Source organism: Orycteropus afer, unplaced genomic scaffold, assembly GCF_000298275.1.
Source record: "Orycteropus afer afer isolate SDZICR_OR568_19922 unplaced genomic scaffold, OryAfe1.0 scaffold00072, whole genome shotgun sequence".
Taxonomy (NCBI): domain Eukaryota; kingdom Metazoa; phylum Chordata; class Mammalia; order Tubulidentata; family Orycteropodidae; genus Orycteropus; species Orycteropus afer.
In genome coordinates this window covers 9,268,197-9,280,853 of record NW_006921659.1, presented here as the reverse complement: position 1 = coordinate 9,280,853, position 12,657 = coordinate 9,268,197, and the positions used below count along the sequence as shown (strand labels likewise).

The 12,657-nt window shown below is 40.2% G+C and overlaps 1 protein-coding gene across 1 annotated transcript in view; it reads right to left on the bottom strand.

Moving 5' to 3' along the window:
* The window catches only part of LOC103196991 (prolyl endopeptidase), a 193,429-nt gene that overhangs the window by 148,801 nt on the left and 31,971 nt on the right, over window positions 1-12,657 (bottom strand). Inside the window, exons 3-5 of the mRNA XM_042780943.1 lie at window positions 9,359-9,492; window positions 8,210-8,340; window positions 2,289-2,498 (exon numbers count right to left, since the gene is read on the bottom strand). Coding sequence (XP_042636877.1) covers window positions 2,289-2,498; window positions 8,210-8,340; window positions 9,359-9,492 — 475 coding nt within the window. The remainder of the gene's footprint in view (window positions 1-2,288; window positions 2,499-8,209; window positions 8,341-9,358; window positions 9,493-12,657) is intronic.

Below are 12,657 nucleotides of genomic sequence, written 5' to 3'. Positions count from 1 at the left end.
GATGGACACTGGGAAGAGGTAACTATGGGGAGCTGTTGCATTGTGGTAAACTGTGGTCAATGTCATGAGACAAAGTATATGTAAACTGCTATATGGAAAGTGAATTTGCTCTGTAAATCTTCACCCAAATCACAATAATAAAAAATAAATAAATGAAAAGGGAAAAAAAAAATAGTACCAAACTTTCAGGATGATGAAAGGGAAAAAAAATGATGTCATACTATAATGTAAAATGTTTTACAGTAATTGGTGATTTTCACTGGGTTTTATAGAAACAGTGGTAAGAATACTCAAAATTGTTTCACTTCATTAATAAGGTCCTCCCTCACACAAACTGACAGGCCACTGAGGTCCTCTTGACAAGAACTCCAAACTCACTGCCATCGAGTCGATTCTGACTCAGAGCAACACATTGGTTTTCAGAGGCTTTAAGTTTTTTCAGAAGTAGATTGCCCCATCTTCCTTCTGTGGAGCAGTTGGTGGGTTTGAACCACTGACCTTCTGTTTAGCAACTAAATGCCTTACCCACTATATCACCAGAGCTCCCCTCTTGACAAGAGGGCAACACAATTACTAATCATTACTGTTTGCTCTTGCATGCCATCCACTTAATTAGGATTCATAGCAACTCTTATGACAGAGTAGAACTGCCTCATTGGGTTTCCCAGGCTATAATCCTTATGCGAGTAGACTGCCAGGTCTTTTCTCCTGTGGAGCTGCTGGTGAGTTCAAACCACTGACCTTCCAGTTAGCAGAGTGCTTAACCACTGTGCCATCAGAGCTCCTTCGTCATTACTATTGTTACCACTGAAAGCTGAGGATAAAGAGTAACTTTACACTTTTCACAAGTTAACATCATTCTCTAACAAGAACTGTCAACTATACTTTTGTCTCCAGGAACTTGGAAATACAACAGTTTCTAACTCTGAGGCATCTTCAACACAGGCAGCTATTTCAGAGTATAAAGCACAGATGTCTCTCTTTAGCTAACATTCTTCAGTAAAAATGCATCTCTTCCAATCCTACCATTAGTGCCTTTGTAGTTCATGGATGACTTAAGAAAAAAGTATTGAAAAAAAAGGCTTTTTCCTAATTCAACCCAGGGAGGAAAAATATAAAAGGAAGAATACTTGAAAGATGACAAATATACAGCAAGTCATGATAAGGGAACAGTAGAAAGCATGGAAGGAACTTTGCATCTTGCCAACCCCAGGCCCTCCAGCAATTTACTGAGACTCTGCACCCCACTTCCTGATCTCTAGCACAGGGATAGTAACACCCACCTGTAATGACTGAACATGAGAGCACAAAAATGCTATACACCATATAGAAGCATGGGGTGGCATTAGGAAGATGATGATGATGACAGCTTGTGCTAGTAAGGAAATAAATGCCCCTCATAGTCTAGGAGGATGAAGAGTGAAGGAGGGAAAAATAAAAGAGAGGAGACCAGACAATAGTATCGTCATGCAATTAAAGAGAACAAAGGTGTGTCTAAGGAGAAAAGTGACAAGACAACTCCAACAGGTGACTTGTAACCTCTTAACAGAGGAAGACATATGACTACTGCAGTTAGCAAAGTTTTATAATTCATTGACAATCATCAAATAGTTTGGTTTTGTAAAAAGTCTACCCTCCCCATGATCTCTATGAGCAGCATAACACACCTACAGGACTGATTACATAATGGCCCTTATTTTTCACAGTTCTCTTTATCTATTTTCCCACCTTTTGAATTGGAGCTGGTTCTATAACTTGCTTTGATTAAGAGAATGTGGTGAAACAATGAGCTAGCAGCAAGCCTAGGCCCAAAGAGGCTTGCACCTTTCAGTTCTCCTTCTTGGAATCATGTGGAGCTGCCATGTGACCAAGCCCAGGCTAGCCTGCTGAAAGATGAGAGGCCACATGGATCAGAGCTGAGGTGGCCTAGCTGTCCTAGCCAAGGCCCCAGACATGTGACAAAACCAAGGCAAAATCAGCCAGCTGACTTGCAACTGACCACAGATGCACAGCAGAACCCAGCTAACTAGAAGAACTGACTGGGCAACCCAGACTCATAAGTAAAAATAAATGGTTATTATTCTAAGCCAGTAAGTAAGTTCTGCACCCTCACCAAGCCACTAAGTTTTGAGGGGGTTTGTTACACAGCAAAGCTAACTGATGCAACACCCTTTGAGAAAGCCCAATTCTAGATCAAACATCTTCTATGTAGGGTTTAGCTTCTGTTTCTAGTCGCATGAAATCACGTCTCATTTTGTACAAGTGCTTTCTCTGAAGTCTTAACTTACCATCACTTTTTCCATCTTGTTGGGGATATGAATTGTAGAACATTCCCTTCCCATCATGTGTCCAGGCCATACAGCTGAACTTGACCCTTTCAAGCACATCTGGAAGCTCTTTGGCACCATCAACTTTCATGAACTTGATTGTCACCCAGTCTGAGCCACTGGCACTGAGACCATAGGCAAAATATTCACCATCTTCACTGAATGCATAACCTACAGGCATGGGAGAAATTGTCAAATGGTGAACATGAGGATACCACTCTTAGCCTTGCCCACTGCCTACTGCCCAATCAGACAAAGCTCTCTGTCATACAGCGAGGCAGAATGTGGCAACAGAAGATGCAGAAACTGGTAGTGAGAAACTCTGGAGGCTTGGGCCAAAAGTCTTACAGGAATGAGCCTTGTGACCTTGGACAAGTTTTCTAATCTTTCTAGGCTTCAGTTTCTTTATCTGTAAAATAAAGTAGGTGTCCCTGGGGATATAAAGCATTACTGCACTGAGCTTCTAACCAAAAGGTTGAGTTCAAGTTTACCCAAAGGGACCTTGGAAGAAAAGCCTGGCTATCTACTTCTGAAAAATCAGCCATTAAAAATCCTATGATGCACAGTGCCACCTGACACACGTGGGGTTACTATGAATCAGAAGTGACTCCATGAATTGCTTACTGGTTTTAAAATGAGGTATCAGATTATATGACCAATAAGATGCTTCTTAGCGCTCTGGTGGTGTAGTGGTTAAAGCATCTGGCTGCTAACCAAAAGGCTGACAGTTCAAACCCACCAGCCACTCCATGGAAGAAAGATGTGGCAGTCTACTTCTATAAAGATTACAGTCTTGAAAACCCTATAGGGCAGTTCTATCTTGTCCTATAGTGTCATTAATAGTTGGAACTTACTTGATGGCAGTGGGTTTTTGGTTTGGGTAAAATGTTCCTTCCATTTTGAAATTTGCATGATTCAGTTGACAGTTCAGTTGAAAGCAGAGCTCATCTGGGATTTCTGGCATATTTTATTTATACTCTCAAGAGAATACAGGGGAGGAGGAGTAAGGGAATTGCTCTAAGAGTAATGACTGAATCATGACATATTTCAAGTAATAGAACTAAATTGTAGCCATTATGTAATTTTAAAAATGGATTCCAAACTCTTTGAAATCTCTCTTCATGACCTCATTTTCTGAGCATTACTAATATTCGAGGATTAACATCTACCTGGTCTGACCAGCACAGGCCCTAGGAAAAGCCTGTAGGTTTGCAAAGAAGGCTCACAGAGTGCACATTCCAAAAGTGACTGTGCAAAATGAAAAGTAACACTGTCTCTGGACTGTTGCCCAATGCTTTAGGGGCTTGCAATAGACACGACTTTTTTTTTTTAATTGTGATTTTGGTGAAAGTTTACAGAGCAAATTCATCTTCCATACAGCATTTCACATATACTTTCTCTCATGACATTGACTGCAATTTCCCACAATGCAACAGCTCTTCTACTTCTTCCCCACAGCTACTTCTTGCCTGTGTCCTTCCCTCTGTGCACTCCTGCCCCCTGAGCTGTCTCCCCGTGCATACACAACCCTTCTATTCTCCCATGATTGGTCTCTCCAAGGAGTGTATCTACCTAATGTAAATGTTCAGCTCATATGCCTGTCTTTTGTTTGGCTGGAAGCCACAGGAGTGGGTTCAATTCCAGACCGAAGGGCAGCTAGGGGCCATAGTCTCAGTGGTTCCATCAGGCTCTATCAGACCAGCAAACCCGGTCCCTCTTTTTTTTTTAAATGATTTTGAGTTTTGTTCCACATTGTTCTCTCACTCTATCCAGGATCTGCTACATAGATTTCCCCCTCTGAGTGGTTGACAATGGTAGCCGGACATTATCTAGCTCTTCTGGTCATATAGGTTGAGGATCACATGGTGTACCAGTTGCTTGGACTAGTTGTTTTCATGCATCTTTGATTTTTTTTCATTCTTCTTTTCTCTGGACAAGGAGAGACCTATCGTTGCATCTAGATGAACGCTTGCAAGCTTTTAAGACCCCAGCTGCTACTCACCAAAGTAGGATGTGGAAAAATATTTTTGTGTAGTATGTTTTACCTTATTGGTCATTGATATCCCCTGCAACCATGGTCCCAAGCACACAGGTCCAACTACTTGCTCCCTCTGGGTAGCTGGCTGTGGCCAAGAAGTGACCACAACCTTGTCCTTTGTCAGCTCTACTATATACCTAGGAATTCTTACAAAAAAATACAAATATACTTGTAGAAACACTGGCTGCCAACCCTATATATGGTCTTGGGCACACTACCCCCTGCACAGACATATCTAATTGTTCAGCATTAGACAGGATGTTTTAATCATTATGGAATGTTTCTTAATATTTACATGCTTTATATTGACTCATAATTATAAAGTATGTATAGCATTTGATCCCACACCTACCATTAGACACTATAACACCAGATTTCCTCCTATGATGGTTGCTAACCTTTACTGGGGGTTGAAAACAATCCTAAGGAACTCAGCTATTCTCAGAGGTTTTCTACTATTTTCCATGGAATTTCTATAAATGGGAAATAAGTTTAAAATTTCATAAAACATACTTATTAATCACTTAAAACTTTTGTAACATACCTGAGTTCATTCCTATCTATGTAAACACAAGAAAATCTGGAAGGGACTTATTATTCTATATAGCATTGCCATGTTTGGACTATTTATATATAATCAGAGTATTTTCAGGGAAATACTGAATAAAACATTTTGATTTGAAATATGATTTAAAAAATCAAATACTTTCAATAGGATCTGAATGCTTATCTACACTGTAACTTCCCTACAATATCATTCTCCAAAAACTCAAGGACTGTTTGTGGCCAAGTTCCCTGTCTAATTTACCTTTTCATCCATTAGGGCCTTATACATGGCAAGCATGCATTTCATAAAGAAGTCAATGGAATGATTAGCAGGGTGAGAGGTGAGACCATGTTATGATGAATTGCAAAATAGACTTTTGTTAAATCTACAAGCATTTTTTTTAATAGGGCATGTAACTGCACAGAACCAGTGTGTTAAATTTGTTTAAAAGTCCAGGCTCAAATTCAAGAACACTCTAATCAAGCTGCCTGGCATTTTACTTTCAATACTGAGAGATAAATAAGGATCATCAGTTACATACCTGCACAGCCCACTGGGGGTCGGGGGAGGGGACTACTGAATCCCTTGTTAGAATAAATGAATCATGATTAGAAATGGAACCAAAAATTTTTTTTTAAAAATCACTTGCCATCAAGTCAGCTGACTCATGGCAACCCCATGTGTTGCTGAGTAGAACTGTGCTCCACAGAATTTTCAAGGCTGTGACCTTTCAGAAGGCATGTCTGGGTGGGTTTGAACCTCCAACCTTTCAGTTAGTAGTTGAGCGCTTAACCATTTGCACCACCCAGGGAATCCTAAAAATGTAACCACACCAAAACCAAACCCACTGTCATCAAGTCAATTCTAACTCACAGTGACCCTGTAGCACAGAGTAGAACTGCCCTATAGAGTCTCCAAAGGAGCTGTGGTAGCACAATGCCTAAGGCATTTGACTGCTAACCAGAACGTTGGTGGTTTAAACCCACTCGCCACTCTGTGGAAGGAAGACTGGGAAATCTACTTCTGTAAAGATTTACTGCCTTGGAAACACAATGGGGGTCACTATGAGTCAGAATCGACTCAATGGCAGTGGATTTGGATCTTTTTTTTTTTTTTAATAGAGTTTCCAAGGCTGTAAATCTTTATAGAACAGAGTGCCTCATCTTTCTCCTATGGAGTGGCTGGTGGGTATGAACTGCTGACCTTTTAGTTAACAGCTGAATGCTTTAATCACTGCACCACAGAGCTCCTAGAAATGAACCAAACCAAAACCAAACTCGCTGCCATCAAATTGGTCCCAACTCATAGCGACCCCTCCTTGGGTTTCCGAGGCAGTATCTCTATGGAAGCAGATTGGCCAGTGTTCCTTCCAAGGAGTGGCTGGTGGGTTGAACCGCCAGCCTTCTGGTTAGTAGTCAAATGCCTTAGGCACTACGCCACCAGAGCTCCTTAGAAATGAACAGGAACCTTTAATTCTCACCTAATCAATTACAGAGGACTTCAACCAATTCCACAATTCTAGAGGACCCAACCTATGCCTATGCTTTCTCTACAAAATAGAAGATGCTACAGGAAAAATGCTGAGCCAACTTCATAAAGAACTTCCAAGTGTTATGAAGAAATAATTTTCAAAGGGTGTGCAATGTAATGAATTACTTAATATGGCCCTTCAAGGTATAGTCTTTGTGACTCCCAGACAGTGATTAGGTGGGGCTATGCAAATAAGTGCTTGTGGCCCACCAAAAAGATTAGAGAGCTTGATGCTAATGCAAATAAGGTACATGGAATCCTTGTGGTGGGGGCGCCATGCAAATAAGGTGTATAGAGCTCTAACAAGGAAGGGGATTGGTCAGTTTTGCCATACAGCTAGGCTTAAAGGGAGACAGAGAGAGCAAGAGAGAGGAGCTGGAACATCAAAGATGGTGAGAGACAGTGGCACAGCAGGAGCAAGAGTGACAGTGGCATGAAATGACAGGAACCAGGAGACCAGCATACGATGGCTGCAGTGGAGTTTGCCAACCCATGGAGCAAAGAGTTTTAACACTTGTCCAAGAAGGCCCAAGAAGGGCCAACAGCAGAGGGTGAGAGAAGTCCTCATCAAGACTGCATCCTGAGAAGTTCTTGATCCTGAGTTGTATATGCTGTTACTTCCCTAATAAACCACTTAACCTATTCATGAGTTCTGTGAGACATTGCAGTGAATTACAGAACTCAAAGACTGGAGGGAGAGGACTGAAGAGAGGGGGAGCAATTGATGCTAGAAAGGATGGAACGTTTGGAAAAGTTGGACATTTGGGACATCTTTAACCTCCACTTAATAGGAACCAGTATTGTGCTGACCCTTATAAAAGAAATTTTTCATTTAGTGTGCAATTATTAAACCAACCCACTCACTGTTGTCAAGCTGATTTTAACTCATAGTGACCCTATAGGACAGAGTAGAAATGCTCCACAGGTTTTCCAAGGCTGTAAATCTTCAGGGAAGCAGACTGCTACATTTTTCTCACATGGAACTGCTGGTAGGTTTGAACCACTAACCTTGTGGTTAGCAGCAAAGTGCTTTAACCCCTGTGCCACCAGGACTGCCTTATTAAATCACAGAACCAGGAAATGACAGCCTTGTCCTAGAACTGGTACTAATGGTACCAGCCTTGGGTAATCTTCTCTATGGCCTATGCAGGAGGTTATCTCTAATAACCATTACTCAGGAGATGCACAGCAACTGCAGGCAAAACTAATTCACTCAGTTTCTATGCCTGCATCATCAGGGGACAGGGAACAAAGACATCCAATTGCCTCAAGACTGTTTCTGTTTTTCACTTTCAGCATGCTGACAATTAACCAAACTTTTGAAAACGTCATTACTTTTTTTGCAGGAAACTATATCTCATAAATATTCTTTTCCTGTTTTAGGTTTATAGTTGGAACATAATTCGCACAGCTTAAATTTCTTATACAAGATGATCCCCCCACCTCAATCACAGACAGATCTCAGAAATGTTATAGGAAATGATGATGATACTTCAAAATACCAGAAGCTCTAGAAGCTAATTTGGGTCCAGTGTGAAATATTCTGTAGTTCTGCTTCAAGCCATTAGAATGGAAAAGAGAAATGTGACTATGCACATGTTCTAAATATACTGTGCAAAAATTAGCTTTCCTGACATTGCATGTGCATCTGTTCTACAATATGGTCCATGCCCTGTTGGCATTTCAGAGGTGAGGCAATTGTACCAACTTCAGAGCTGGGAGGGACAGCTTTGGGATTTTCTGTGGGTCTGGCTGTGTAACACTCACCTCGCAGTGCCACCGTGCCATCATCAGAGAGGATGTTGGGGTCAAGGAACACTCTGGCCTCACTCTCTAAGGAATCCTGGACATATAATACTCGTTGGTTCTGCAAACCTGTATTGTAGAAATAAAAATACCTGGGGAAAAGGGATGGTCTTTATTTAGCCGTGGAGTTTTCTATCTGTAGAGTAAAACCAAACATATAAAAGTAAAAAGAAAATAAAAGACACACAAAGGTATAACTGCAATCAGGTCTGACAGGGACATGGGGACTAGGGTGGAAGGTCCTGTTATCTACCTGTTCTTAATGAACAGTTTGCTTCCTGATTTGACTCCTGTATTAAATAATTTATGGTAATTGTACACATTAGCTAAATAAAGACAATTCAAAACTGCTTTATTTGCTAAAATTAAAACTAATATTCAAGAAAGCAATAACCTATTCTTCTACATGAACAAAAAAGCAAATTTTCTAAAATAAAATCCTGGTTCCCTTCCCTAGACAGGCTGTGAGGGCAAGGGCCAGCAAACTTTTTCTGTAAAAGGCCAGACAACAGGTATTTTAGGCTTTAAGCCTTACAGTCTCTGTCACGATTACTCAAGCTTTTCATTGTAGCACAAAAGCAGCCACAGACAAACCATAAACAAGTGTAGCTATGTTTCAATAAAACTTTATTTATTTATAAAAACAGCCAAAGGGCAGGGTTTGACCTGAAGACCATACTCTGCTGATCCCTGTATCAAGGAATCTGTAACACATTCTGATGTAAATTTGTGATGGTGGCTCCAAAGACATTTATAAAAAGGAAAAAGAAAAAACGTATTTACATAAAAGGGAGAGGAAAACAAGGTCAATTCATTGGAGTCATCTCCTGGCCTGTTTCCATTCTTGAATGAAAGAAAGACATATAATGAAATATTGTCAAGTAGTGTAAGCCAAAGATAATTAATTTTAGAGGCAAACATATCTCGACTGCTATCTACAAATCATCTCAACTCACCAATTACTAGCCATAACACAGTAAAACATTACCAATCTAGATTTCTTCATAGAACATCTCCCTCCTACATCGGTTATTTAGAATTTGTATTTTAAAATTAAAGAAAGCATTCAATTACAAAAGTAAAAGGAAATTAAATGAAGATCTCACATACCGTTTTCCTTTCTTGAAGTGGCAGCTATACTTGGGATAGTCATACAGTTCTGTCATTCTCTCCTTGTATAAACCTCGAGTAGGACACTGTTCAAGAAAGGGCACCGTGATCTTGTTCTGGGCCTCCACAAAAGCCTACAAGGAAAATTAATGGAAAGAGCAAGTAGAATATAAAATTCCCATGTGAAATGTTACCTATTAATTGTTGTTGTTATGTGCCTTCGAGTTGGACCCGACTCATAACGACCCCTCCTTGGGTTTCTGAGGCAGTATCACTACGGAAGTAGATTGCCCCATCTTCCTTCCAAGGAATGGCTGGTGGGTTTGCACCACCAGCCTTCTGGTTAGCAGTCAAGTGCCTTAGGCACTATGCTACCAGAGCTCCTTACCTATTAATATCTATCATCAAAACATTTTCTTTCAATAAAAAATACTAATGCTTCTTTTTGCTGTTAGTTATCACTGAGTCAGCTCCAACTCAGGGCAACCTTAAATAAAACAGAATGAAACACTGCCCGTCCTGGGTCATCCACACAATCACTCGTAGGTTCACACCCACTGGTGCAGCCATTATGGTAATCCATCTTGGGAGCCTTTTTCTTGTTTTTGCTGACCCGCCACTTTGCCAAACATGATGTTCTTTTCTAGCCATTGGTCTTTCCTGATGATGCATCCAAAGTCATGAGCTGAAGTCTTGCCGCTCTTGCTTCTAAGGAGCATTCTGGTTGTTTTTTTTCTAAGGCTGATTTGCTTGTTCTTATAGCAGTCCACGGTATATTCAATATTCTTCACCAACACCACAACTCGAACATATCAATTAGTCTTCTGTCTCCCTTTTTTACTGTCCAGTCTTCACATGTATATGAGGCAAGTGAAAAGACCATGGCTTGGGTCAGGTCTACCTTACTAATCAAAGTAACATTTCTGCTTTTTAAAACTTTAAAAAGACTTTTTACACCATAAATGCCCAATATAATAACATCATTTGATTTCCTGACTACTGCTTCCAAGGATATTCACTGTTGATCTAATTAATGTTAGGTAAGTATTAACTCATTTAAAACTCACAATAATCCTATTGAGAAGACCTTATTATTATTAGCCCTACATTTAAATGGGGAAACTGAGGTCTAGAGTGGATAAAAAGTTGTCTATCACACAGTTAGCAAGTAGTGGACCTGGAAAGCTCACAAATCTATGCTTGTAACAAACACAGTATACTGTCTCTCAGATTTTGCCTTGTTAATAATCTATATATAAACAGTGCTAAGGTTTCAAGTTTCTCATTCAGCATTAGGCAATGCCAAAAGATGTCAGAGTTAAAGAAATAAAATGAGAGATACCTAAGCAGTATTTTATTTATTCTGTCTTTGACTTATCTTCCTAAGACCCACCCCCTTGTCAACTTCAGTTCAGAAATTTTGCTAAAATTTGAAACTAAAAAATATAAAAAATAACACTGGAAAAGGTAGCACTGAGCAAAAATATTGACAACAATAGTTTATAAAGAAGGGCAAGAGATGGCCTACAGAAAGCCACGAGATTCTGACAGCAAAGGCAGAGAAGGGATTTTTTTCACAAAAGATCAGTTATATCAAAAGCACTTTATTTATAACAATGCAACCAGAAAGTTAATAACAGTATAAAAACTTGCCCCTAGAGTAATTCACATGTGCCTACTAGTAAGAAATGAAACATGAATTACTGTATAAGCTCTAAACTCAATGAAAGTTTTAATCAGATGTCTATACACAGGTAAATCCTCAGGGAAAAACTTCATAAAATTGTAGAGAACAGACAAAGGTGTATTTTATCAGTGTCCAATTTTGGATGCACCATCAAGGTCTAAGAGCCCATTCAAGCTCAAAAGGGTCTTTAAATGGGCAGGCTGCCATACGCTTTGGGTCTCCCTACAAGCTCTGGTGGCACAGTGCCTAAGGCATTTGACTGGTAACCAGAAAGCTGGTGGTTCAAACCCACCAGTCACTCCCTGGAAGGAAGGTATCTTCCGTAGAGATACCGCCTCGGAAACCCAAGGAGGGGTCACTGTGAGTAGAATCAACTCAATGGCAGTGAGTCTGGCTTGGTTTGACACACAAACCTGCTCTGATTTGTGCCAAGAATGAAGCTGTCCCAAAACTCATAAATATTTATAACGCATTTGAAAACAGCTTAGTGTGTGAAGCTTGAAGACAGTGATGAACAGCAGTTTTTGCAAGAGGACCAATTCAAGAAAAATAAAATTGTTCATGGGTCACATTTCTTAGTTCATCTGAACGGAAAATAAAATGTATTGAGTCAAAAAGAAATATAATTCCAAATATCTATTGCTAGGAGTTGGCAAACTTCATCCTGGTCTGTTTGTCTAAGGCTCTTGATATAAAAATGATATTTACATTTTTTTTAAAGGTTTGAGGTCAGGGTTAAAAAAGAAAAAAGAAAAAAAAGACAGCAAAGCATAAGCTGCAAAGCCTGAAGTATTTACTAAGATCCATGACCCAAAAAGCTGTGGTATGTAGTGACCCCACTCTATGTCATTAAAAAGAATGTCAATGAGGAAAATGGCTTTTGTTTTTTAGTTACAAATTTGATGCACATCTGAGAGGCCACCGAGAGCATTTTAGAGATGACAGAGTGTGCCCAAGAGCATTACCTCACTTCATGGTGATGGTAAAAGATGGCAGTTTTGGGGTTTATTTTTGGTTTGGTAAGAACATGCCCTATATGGAAACAGATGCATGTGATGTTAAAGTCACTTGGTCAAGATTACCCAGGGAGTTAGCAACACCACTGAAGTTGGAATTACTTTATTCCAGTCATTGTAACATTGACTAAGGGCAGAAATGGTGCCTAACACTGGGTGTGGAAACAAATTAGGTCTACTCAGTGGAGGCAGGGGAGGCAACCTGGGCCTCCTGTGAGTTTTCTCTTGCTTGGGCTGGGCAGGACAAGGATCTATCAACAAGGAGCCTAGTGTATTTTAGACACTGATCTTGGCATTCTGGACAGAAGGGTGACAAGACCAAGACAAAACCTATACCCACACGGAGCTAATATCCTACTGGGGAGACAAGATAAGTAAACAGGTCAGAGGATTACAGAGAGTGCTTAGTCCCAAGGACATCTACAAGGTAATCAGATGGAGCAGTGCTGCTACTCAAAGTAGTGTAGGCAGAAGAGCTGGTTTCCAGTCTGTTTGCTCCCAGACAAGTACAGAAATTGAGAGTATTTAAAACTTTCCTATCTGGTAGTGTAGTGCCTAAGGCACTTGACTGCTAACCATAAGGCTGGTGGTTCAAA